At 42.3% G+C, this 11,701-nt stretch overlaps 1 protein-coding gene across 1 annotated transcript; it reads right to left on the reverse strand.

Moving 5' to 3' along the window:
* Positions 1-3,339: 3,339 nt before the first annotated feature.
* Positions 3,340-11,151, reverse strand: LOC124255505. The gene is made up of 5 exons (XM_046689439.1): positions 11,080-11,151; positions 7,109-7,199; positions 6,288-6,575; positions 5,350-5,637; positions 3,340-3,987 (listed from the first exon to the last, which is right to left on the reverse strand). Exons 2-5 carry the CDS (start codon positions 7,197-7,199, stop codon positions 3,446-3,448), a joined length of 1,209 nt encoding a protein of 402 aa, XP_046545395.1. The 5' UTR covers positions 11,080-11,151; the 3' UTR covers positions 3,340-3,445.
* Between the last annotated feature and the right edge of the window lie 550 nt (positions 11,152-11,701).

Genomic DNA, 11,701 nt, shown 5'->3' on the forward strand with positions numbered 1-11,701 from the left:
TAGCCTAGTGGTTAAAGCGTTCGCTCGTCACGCCGACGGCCCGGGTTCGATTCCCCACATGGGTACAATGTGCCCATTTCTGGTGTCCCCCGCCGTGATATTGCTGGAATATTGCTAAAAGCGGCGTAAAACTAAACTCACTCACTCGTCAGTTTACGTGTCTCTGAAATGTGGCTTTCCGAGTGTTCTTATTGGTTTCTACAAGTAAACAGTTTTATATATACTACAATAAAGGTGAGAATAATCAGGAAGCGTCGTCATGTGTTTAAACTGGCGTCCAAAACCACGTTGAGACATTGGATGGAAGGATGGTGATAGTCACATTAGCTACCGAACCTACTGATCTGAACATGCGGTACTCTCTCTCTATAGCTGTCTGTAATAATCAAAGATTCACCACCCGTGAAGATCCGGGTTAGAATTGGTCTTCAGTAGTCCATGCTTGTTGTAAGAGGCGACTAACGGGATCGGGTGGTCAGGCTCGCTGACTTGGTTGACATACGTCATCGGTTCCCAATTGCGCAGATCAATGCTCATGCTGTTGATCACTGGTTAGTCTGGTTAAGACTCGATTATTTACAGACCGCCGCCATATAGCTGGAATATTACTGAGTGCGGCGTAAAACTAAAAGCACTCACTCAGCCTGTATGCAAGACATCCCGTATAACAAACAAGGCTTAGTGTGAAACGCAAAATCAGCATATTTTTTATCATTTGTTTGCGTGTGAATATCAAGGCTAGAATCGGTAAGCAAGAGATTACAAATAGTAATTAGATTTGTTTCCTGAATTACAATCGACCACGTCTTAGATTTGAAGTGAGGTCCTATGTTGTCGGTGTGACATTTGTTGAGGTTGCCCAAAGAATCTCTGAATTCCTTGGTAATTCGTAAAGCATGTCGACCAAAGATTGACCAAACTAATGAAATCAACAATAATATACAGCGTTTAGAAGCACATTTGATACTTCTGAATCTGTATTAACTGATGAACATGGAGACTGTAATGACAACCCATGATTTGAGAGGAGAGGACGGATTATGGCAGCGAGGTGGATGTCAGCTCTACCGGCCTGTTGTACAAGCTGTTGTAGTCCAGGCTCATCCTCTGGTCATCCATGCTGTACCAGGCTCCCACCCGGTATTTCGAGGACTTTGAGTGAACCTATACATGCGTTCCACCTTGAGGTGCTGTGTTGATATGAAATTAGTTCACTCTGTTAATGTGACGGAAAAAGCAGCATCTATCTAATACTGTCAGTTCTCACCACTGCCTGGCCACACAAGGGTCGACCATTGCTAGGGAAGCGCGCGTAAAATATCTGCTGCGTGGTCGGTCTGTGCACTGGCTGCTTTTGGCCTGATCATCCAATGCGAGTGAGTGAGTTTAGTTTTACGCCACATTCAGCAATATTCCAGCTACATGGCGGGAGTCTGTAAATAATCGAGCTTGGACCAGACAATCCTGTGACCAACAGCATGAACATCGATCTACACAACTGGGATACGATGACATGTGTCAACCAAGTCAGCGAGCCTGACCCCCGATCCCGTTTGTCGCCTCTTACGACAAGCATGGGTTACTGAAGGTCAATTCTAAGCCGGATCTTCACGGGTCTGATCATCCAAAGTACTTTCATTGTTCAATGCAATGAAACCACAGATGTGAAAGGTCGAATGCCGACATTCCAAAATGTGACTGGCTACTTACTTTTTAAGTGCATCATTTTCTTTCTATGAATAGTACACAGAGATTTCTTTCTTTACGCCAACACTGATTCAGATGGATGCTGTTTGCACAGGGTGCTACCAGCTGGGGAGGACACACTCACCGTTCCGTGAACGTCAGGTGTGTTGATAAATCTTTATGCAATTGTGACGATACCGGGTTTGCGAAGAGATGAGAGTATCTTGCCAAACGTTCCCCGACCGCGTCATACCAAAAGACGTTAAAATATAGTACTTGTTGCTCCCGGCCTGGCGCTCGGCATAAATGGGTACAGCAAAGACTGGTCGGCTCGGAGTCAATATAATGTGTCTGAGTGGGGTATTCCTGCTTCACTGCGGCATGGTATCTCAGTGGGCTAGCACTATAAAACCAGCTTCAGTCTGGGCTAGTACAAGCAGCCGCACATACATATACACACACATGCACGTCGTCATATGAGCGAAATATTCTCAAGCACGACGTTAAACCCAATTTCACCTCACCTCACCTCATACACGTTAGAAATACAAGCAAGGGTAAGTCAGTTGTTTTCCTGGGAAAACAGATGGTACGAGTCAAACTAACGAATTGTATCACTTTTGTCTCTTAATGTTCAAATTTATAAAAATCTTAAAAAGCACCCAATTACGACCAGGTGATCATGAACAGGTTTTGATGTATAATAATATGCTTATTATGATTTTAGTATGACTGACTGACTGGCTTGGTTTTATGCCGTTTTTAGCAATATTCCAGCAACATCACGGCGGGGGACACTAGAAATGGGCTTCACACATTGTACCCATGTGGGGATTCGAACCCGGGTCTTCGGCGTGACGAGCTAACGCTTTAACCACTAGCCTACCCCACCGCCCCTCATGATTTTAGAAGGTATATAGGCCAGTATTCTCATGCAATTCTTTTGTGTCATAGCGTCGGGTTGTTTCAGCGTGACAGGCCAACTGAATCGGTTATTGGGTATGGGCAGCTGACTGGCCAGCGATATGCTGACGGAATGATTGTCTTTTTAATTTTGTAATTGCACGATGACAAAGCCAGACCAAAATTGTGCCTAGAGTGTCTTATTTAATCTCCTTCGGCCGCTAAGATGTCCAACATAGAGATCCGGGTTAGAGTATTGGTCTTCAGTAAACCATGCTTGTCGTAAGAGGCGACTAACGGGATGGGTGGTCAGGCTCGCAGACTTGGTTGACACATGTCATCGGTTCCCAGTTGCATAGATCGATGCTCATGTTGTTGATCACTGCATTGTCTGGTCGAGACTCGATTATTAACAGACCGCCGCCATATGGCTGGAAAATTGCTGAGTGTGGCGTTAACCTAAACTCTCTCACTCCAACATAGAGCGTCTCCATGATGTTCTCATTCGGAGAGTTTACGCCACAGCACCCGCCAACATGGCACAGTGTAGGGAGCTCTACATCCTGCTGGCAATAGGTTCATCATCAAGCACTCCAGAATGTATCGCCCAACACGTTGGAGACACCAGTTGTTGAGCTGATCTCATCATATATATCATAAACTGTTTTTAAAACTGAAATTGTATTTAAGTCCCAAACATGACCAGACACCGGCCTGGGTCCAAGCGGGCAAAATAAGAAAACAAAAACAGACCATAGTCAATTTTTTGAAAACATAATGAGGCTATTCAGTGAGGTTTAGACACGACGCGGCATGTATAGCTTTTCCTGAATCTTTCCGAGCTATAGTCCGTCTTTCAGAAACTTAGATATGCCACTTCCTGATTGCTAGCCGGGTCCATTCTCTGGGTGATGGCAATAAATGTTCTTCTTAAGTGTATATCCTGCATGCATGACGCAATGATGTGCTGTGATGCGTCATCCGCGCTGTCCCGTCGGAGTCCTCTTCGTGTGGAAAAGTCAGTTTCAAGATGGCGTTCAGCCAGAACCTCCTCCACGGACATCCACGATTCACATCTGCCACGAGCTGACACAATCTGCTCATCAACAAGAAACCCGGAGTTATCGGCACCGACACCCCCTGTCCCTTCCTGGGCGTGGTCGTTGTGTATGAGACACACACTGTCCTCTGCGTCACGCCCTCCCGCCAGCCACCCTACTGTTGGAGGTGTGGGTGGGTGGTGTTTCCGAGTTGCCTCCTTCCGCATTGAGTGGAGAATGATCGCTATTAGGACGAGGATGAGAAGGGAGATAACTCCTGCTGCATATATGACGCCAGAGGACTTACTGGTGGTGATTTGTGTTGGTGGTTCTCCGTAGATGTTGGCCGTCCCGGGATCTGGGTATAAAGGAAAGCGAGGGAAAGAAGGTAGTCATTGTCACTTATTGAAGGCAACAGAGTAAAAGTGCCGTGAATCTCCACATTGTTAGTTTTCCTGAACATAATGATATACATGCTGTTATAACCGACAATATGCATGCTGTTATAACCGACAATATGCATGCTGTTATACTTGACGGTATGCATGCTGTTATAACCGACAATATGCATGCTGTTATACTTGACGGTATGCATGCTGTTATAACCGACAATATGCATGCTGTTATACTTGACGGTATGCATGCTGTTATAACCGACAACATGCATGCTCTTTTACTTGACGATATGCATGCTGTTATAACCGACAATATGAACGCTCCTTTACATGACGATTTGCATGCTGCTATACATGACGATATGCCTGTTGTTAAAACGGACAATATGCATGCTGTTATAACCGACAATATGCACGCTCTTTCACATGACGATATGCATGCTGCTATAACCGACAATATGCACGCTCTTTTACATGACGATATGCATGCTGCTATACATGACGATATGCATGCTGCTATAACGGACAATATGCACGCTGTTCTACATGACAATATGCATGCTGTTCTACTTAACGATGTGTATGCTGTTCTACTTAACGATGTGTATGCTGTTTTACATGACACTATGCATGCTGCTGTACGTGACACTATGCATGCTGTTTTCCATGACAATATGCATGCTGTTTTACATGACAGCATGCATGCTGGTTTACATGACACTATGCATGCTGTTTTCCATGACAATATGCATACTGCTGTACATGACGATATGCTTGCTGCTTGCCATGACAATATGCATGCTGTTTTACATGACAATATGCATGCTGTTTTACATGACAATATGCATGCTGTTTCACGACAATATGCATGATGTTTTACATGACAATCACAGGATTGTCTGGTCCAGAGTTGAATATGTACAGACCGCTGTCATATAACTGGGATATTGCTGAATGCAGTGCTAAGCAAACAAACAACTAGACAAACAAACAAACAAACAGACAGACAAACAGACAGTCAGACAGACAGACAAACAGACTGACTGACAGACAGACAGACAGGCAGACAGACAGACAGACAGACAGACAGACAGACAAACAGACAGACAGACAGACAGACAGACAAACAGACAGGCAGACAGACAGACAAACAGAAAGACAGACAGACAACAGACAAACAAACAAACAAACAGACAGACAGACAGACAACCAGACAGACAACCAGACAGACAGACAGACAGACAGACAGACAAACAAACAGACAGACAGACAGACAGACAGACAGACAGACAAACAAACAGACAAACAGACAGACAGACAGTCACCTTCAGCTAGAGTCTGTACACCATCACACGCTACACGCTGGCTGTCATCACCACACTCAAAGGTTAACCCCACTCTGCCAAAGTGGGCCTCTCTGGTGGACACGTTGAAGGCCGCCACAACCTCGCCACCATCTGACGAGTCTATTGTTTTACTGATGTTTCCGATCGTCAAGTGAAACCGAACCTCCTTTGAACAGTAGTACCCTGTAATGTTCACGGTGAGTGACAGGTCGTCGCCGACACTCAAAGTGCTGACGTTGTTTGCTGTCACGGTGCATGACGGTACCTCTGAAAGAAAGGTGAAGGTCGTTGTAACATATACTATTTCTGTGATTAAATCTCAAATAAAAGTAGCTGACTGTGAAATATAGATGCCAATACCAAGTTTTGTTTCAACGGTAAATGTTGACGACAAACACACAACGAAGAACGTTCATGCTTGGTGAGCCAGATCACGTTAATGATTTACACTTTAGTAGGGTCGATTCATTTCGTTTGTTTGTTTGAATATGTACAATTCTAACCCGGATGATCACGGGAGGCTTCATGGAAGCCTTGTGATGTAAGTCTGTCTGGATACTGTGCATTTCTTGGCTACAAACATTATAGTCGTAAGTCGGGATTCCTTTTCCGAATATCAAATCTCAGCTGGACAAAATGCCCCAAAACACACACCAACACCCATCCACACGCACGCACGCACGCACGCACACATCATCAAATGGTGCTATGCGTGTCTGACATGAACCTATTCACGTTAAAAATAAATTAAACTGTGCTTGCCGGCCCGCTTTAACCTTTCCATCACTAGAACAACAAATGGAAAGACTCGCTAAAACAAGGGAGTAGTGGGTACGAGTTAGCCATTTCAATTTGTCGGGAAACTGATTGGTTGTACTTCCCTGTCTGAGGAGGTGATATATTCGGTGATTCCCCACCTGCAACAGTGATACTGCATGTCCGCACCTCGCTACCAGTGCTGCATGTCCACTCGCCTGCATGAATGTGGGAGGTATTGGTGATGGTGACCTCACTGGATGTAGAGTTGACCACTGAAGCTCGGTAGGTACCATGTGGTATACACTTGTATCGCTCCATGCTGCACGCGGCTGCAGTTGTCTTCATAGGTGTCTTAAAGTAGACAGGTGAATTACCTGAGCACACCAGGTGTGCGGAGCTCCACAGGTAAACGATATCTGGACAGACAAGGTCAAGCCCAGACGCCTCTGTGAGGGAGAAGGGGGAATATGTACCGATAATGTTCATTTCGCCTAAAATAAAACAATAACAGCTGCACATTTTTAAAAAAGATTTCAGGGTGACTTCCTGTTCAGAACATACTGTAACGCTTGCGTCAGTCAGCATGAGCGGTGGTGAGCTAGCCCAGTGGTTAAAGCGCTCGCTTGTCACGCCGAATACCTGGGTTCGATTCCCCACTATGTGAAGCCCGTTTGCTTAAGTGATATTGCTGGAATATTGCTAAAACTTCACTCACTTTCATGAGTATAAAATACACGATAAAAGACCATAAAGAAATAAACATTGCTCAAATATGGTTTGATATAGCTCTCACTGAAAAGTGTATTGACTGACGAGAATGAAACCCATGCAGTGGTTTGATATAGCTCTCACTGAAAAGTTTATTTTGCACTGACGAGAATGAAACCCATGCAGAAGGAGCCTGAATGAAGGATTCTGATGGGTCGTGGTCGTTATTACATACAACACAAGCAGGATGATACAGTATGGTATAACCTACGGAATGTTATTGTCATGGTGAAGATCAATACCGTCATAGTGTACACACACGGGCCATGTGTACATAGCCTGTAGGTCCGGGACACGGCCATCTGGCAACAAATAGAGTAAGTCTTGCGTATTATGTGTAGGATGAAAAAACAATATACATCATGTCATATCATATCTATCTATCTATCTATCTATCCAGCTATCTATCTGTCTGTCTATCTATCTGTCTGTCTGTGTATATATCAATCTATCTATCTGTCTGTTTGTGTATCTATCTATCTGTCTGTTTGTGTATCTATCTATCTATCTGTCTGTCTATCTATCAGGTATCTATCTATCTATCTGTCTGCCTATCTATCTATCTACCCAGCTATCTATCTATCTGTCTATATATAACCTATATCAATAGCTTATCTAAAATTTTAAACAACGCTGTTGATGGGTCTGTATTTGTAGATGATTTTAGTGTTTCATGTCGAGGTAAACTATGCATACGACTGAACGATAGTTGCAGCTTTGTCTGAATAGAATTCATGATTGATCAAAACGTAATGACTTTAAATTTTCTAAATGTAAAACAAATTAGACAATATTACCCACACAGCGATACACACCCACTTCTAGCAGGCACTCCCGTTAAAGTAATCAAGGAATCATCTTTGATCAACCTTTTTGACAGACAGACAGACAGACAGTTATTTCAGTATGAGGCCATTGGCAAATAATACATTTATACACATGAAACAGACATACAGCATGGTTTAACCCAGATGTTGCTGTAATAAGGCGTGTAACTTTAGAAGAAAATATCACAAATTCTTCAAAGTAGATTTTCCATGTGATTGTAGCAGAGCTTTTAGTATGTTCATAGTTGGATGTTTTAAATAGGTTGGTTTTAGATATGTCTTCCTCAGATGCCTGTATGATGCCCCTGCCATTGAATCCCAAACATTACCAAATACATTACCAGATAACGCTTCCATTTTTAGGCCGTTTTACTGCCCCAGCATATATCAAACAGTCTAAACATAAGGCATTCATTATTTTTTCGGACTCGCTGTCCTGTCTTCAAGCAATTAAAAAGAAATCGTGTCAGCATCCTACCATCCTATTTAAATTGACATAATTGAATTAAATTACATAATGATCTTGATACTGGCCGATATGACATGGTCTTTTGTTGATTGCTCAGCCATGTTGGAACCACTCATAACACTATGGCTGCTGCTGCAAAAGCAGCTCTCAACAAATCTGTGACACCACTTTATATCCCATGCACTGATTATAAACCTGTTATTAGATGTTACTTCCACGATCCAATGCAAAAGAAGTGGGGCATCCAAGTAGGTATAAATACGTTACACGCTATTCAACCAACAATACACGTACTTGGTGTGTCAGTCCAGACGTGAAGAAATCATTCTAAGACGATGCCGTATTGGCCACACTAGATATACTCACGAGTACCTACAGAAAGACGAGGATCCTCCGTGTTGCATCCCTTGTGATAACAGAATCACGATCAAGCATGTCCTGCTTGACAGTAATGATTTTTCGACCACAACGGATAGATATTTCAAATCATCTTCTGTGAAGTATCTTTTTAATAGCATAATAATTTAGTTCTCATTTGTTCATTGCCCTTTTAAAAGAAATAGAATTAACTGATAAATTTTGAGGTTATTTTACATATATAGGTAGAATTTGATTGTGAACTTAAATTGTTTGTGACTGTACCCTTGATGAGGGCTGAAGTACTGTCTCCTGAGAGGGTATATAAGCCCATATCATTCAAAGAATATTCTATTCTATCACCATTTTTAATCGAATTACATTTTTGTATTTTAGATATATGGCTAACATTGCGTACAATAGCTAGCAAGTGAAGGGATGGCATAAATCCTCCAGAGGAAGTGTTGTAATGAAACCCTCAGACCAGAATTACAAAGACTTAACTGGGTGAATTCCCTCACCACTGATGAAAGATGCACAAAAAGAAAGACGTTTAAACTTGTATAGGGCTCACGTAAATCAATATTGGGATATGTTTTCTATTCTGATGAAAGTTCTGTCTGGCTTTTTCCGAACTGTGTGAAAGTGTATACAAAAGATACCGTGAAACCAATCTACCAATTGAACGCCCAAAACATAGCCTGACATTTCACATTTGGGGTGCGATAGCATCACGTGGAGTGACGCCGTTGTGTATTTTCACTGGAAATTGACGAAGAACGATATGTGGACATCTTTAATATTCACCTCCTTCCGACGGCCCGAACACTGTATGAAGATATTTGGATTTTCCAGCATGATAACGACTGGCCCAGCTACAACCCAGATCTAAACCCTACTGAGAAAGTGTGGGGACTAATGAAGGACAGAATAAACCAAAAAGGACTTACAACTATTGATGATATGAAGAAAGAAGTGGTCGAATAATGGGATACGCTGTCACACGATTTCCTGCACACTTTGATCTGTAGTGTACCAAGGCGCAGTCAGTCGTGTATTGCAGGGCAAGGAGGTTTCACAAAGTACTGGAAAGACACTTTGACTGTAAGAGAATCATATCTCAACATATTCGTCAAAGTAAAACTTCTATAGTTCATATACATGTGTGAGATATTTTCCAAAACAACTTTCTCAATAACTTCTGGGGATACTATATATATCTATGTATCTATATTTATCTATTGCTATCTATCTATATCCCTCTCTCTATATTTATATCATAAAATCTATCTATGTATCTATATCTATCTATATTTATACAAATCTATCTATAATTATATCTATATACATTATCTAAAGATTTTTATCTATATCTATATGAGTCTATCTATTTACAGCAGATACAAAATAAGGGAAGTGATAATTGGAATGTAGTAAATATGATACCATGTGTGAACAACACCAGCTCACAGGAGACCAAGGTCGGACGTCGGGGAGGTGATATTTACAAGCGCAGGTAAGCTAAAAACATGCTTAAAATAGACAGTATCTCAATAAACGGAAAAAATGGCGAACTGTGTGTATGTCAGAATGTGTTAAGGGCACGTCCATATCCCATGGTGCCAGAATGTCTGGCCAATCAAAATGTAATAATTGTGGGTTGAGTACCGCCAGTGATCTACAGTCATACGTTGCAGGTATAACAGACACCAGACAGGATCGTCTCGTTTCATTAAATGTACTGTCTGAAGCCCATTTCCGGTGTCCCCCGCCGTGATATCGCTGGAACATTGCTAAAAGCGGCGTAAAACCATATTCACTCACTCTGGGTCTTTCTAAATGTTTCAGATTGCTATCAAATTAAGAGTATCGTTATCGCAGTTTCGATGTGGCTACTATGATTTAATGTATTTTAAAAGAATATGTCATGTTACTGAGAGCCAATCCTGCAAAATGTGTGACAGGGATATTACTGAAGATGAATACCATGTCCTTCTCATCTGTCCACAGTATGAAGACCTAAGAAAGTATTATATACCATCTAAGTACACGTCCTGTCCCACATTTTACAAAATCAGCATACTAATGTCAACAGAAAATGTACAGCTACTTCAGAATATTGCTACGTTTATACACCATGCACTGTTAAAACGCAAACGCGCTTGTACCACACACCCATTGGAACTGTTTTTTTTTACTTGTACTATGGGACTCTGGCCTACAGCTCAGAAATAAAGAACTCTCACTGACATAAGGGAGGCAACTATCAAATGTCAACATAATCATCACAATTATCAGTTAACACAGGGGTAAGATTTACCCTCCTGTGTTGTCTCAATATAACACTCACTTACATGAGTTCAATCTTTATAACGCGTCATTGTTACTCCTGATGTTATCCAAAACGGATAACATGCGTTTGCTCACACTTAACAACCCTTGGTGTATAAAACCACAAGACCATACACCCTGAACTTATCAATATACACTACCCAACTGTTATCCCAACTCTAATATTTCTTATCTTACCTCACTACGTCCCCGGTAGGCTTCTGTGCCTGTGTGACCCGTGCGCTTCCTCCTGTTGACTGGGCATCTGTATCTCTTTCCTTACAGCAGCACGTGGGGGTGGGGGAGTTGGGTAGTAGTGGAGGGGGGGGACTTAAAGTTCAGGGAAAAGTGGGTAACTCAGATATCACACGCGTTGTTTGTATCCTGTACAGCATTCAATAGTTTCTAACCAAGGGTGACCATTATGACACAAATGATTTGTTTTTTTCCGCAAGGGAAACAGTGACTATGTACGCCAGTGCAAAAGATGACCCTGATTTGACTATCCCCAGAAACAGATGTTATTTGGAATAAGGAGAAAACTCTGGTTGGACCACTGAAGATCAGTGATGACACCAGGTGTTCGCGAAGCTTTATCCTCATACCCCTCTGATATCTGAGAAGGATATCCACCGAGCTCCACCTGCTCCAGGAACTGCACACTCTATATATTCGGTCCGACTTAACTATGATGCTCCAATATTCAGTGAGTGATTGAGTTTAGTTTTACGCCGCTTTTAGCAATATTCCAGCAATATCGAAGCGGGGGACACCAGAAATGGGCTTCACACATTGTACCCATGTGGGGAATCGAACCAGG

This window comes from Haliotis rubra, unplaced genomic scaffold, assembly GCF_003918875.1.
Source record: "Haliotis rubra isolate DU_JTF1 unplaced genomic scaffold, ASM391887v1 Scf600, whole genome shotgun sequence".
In the NCBI taxonomy this organism is placed as follows: Eukaryota; Metazoa; Mollusca; class Gastropoda; order Lepetellida; family Haliotidae; genus Haliotis; species Haliotis rubra.

Bases quoted from the DNA above. Each gene is read 5' to 3' on its own strand.
- LOC124255505 (XM_046689439.1), bottom strand. From the start codon at position 7,199: ATGGCCGTGTCCCGGACCTACAGGCTATGTACACATGGCCCGTGTGTG. The intron at 6,576-7,108 runs GTAGGTTATACC...TCTCCCTCACAG, and splicing joins CACCATGACAATAACATTCC to AGGCGTCTGGGCTTGACCTT. The intron at 5,638-6,287 runs GTGGGGAATCAC...CCTTTCTTTCAG, and splicing joins ATGCAGTATCACTGTTGCAG to AGGTACCGTCATGCACCGTG.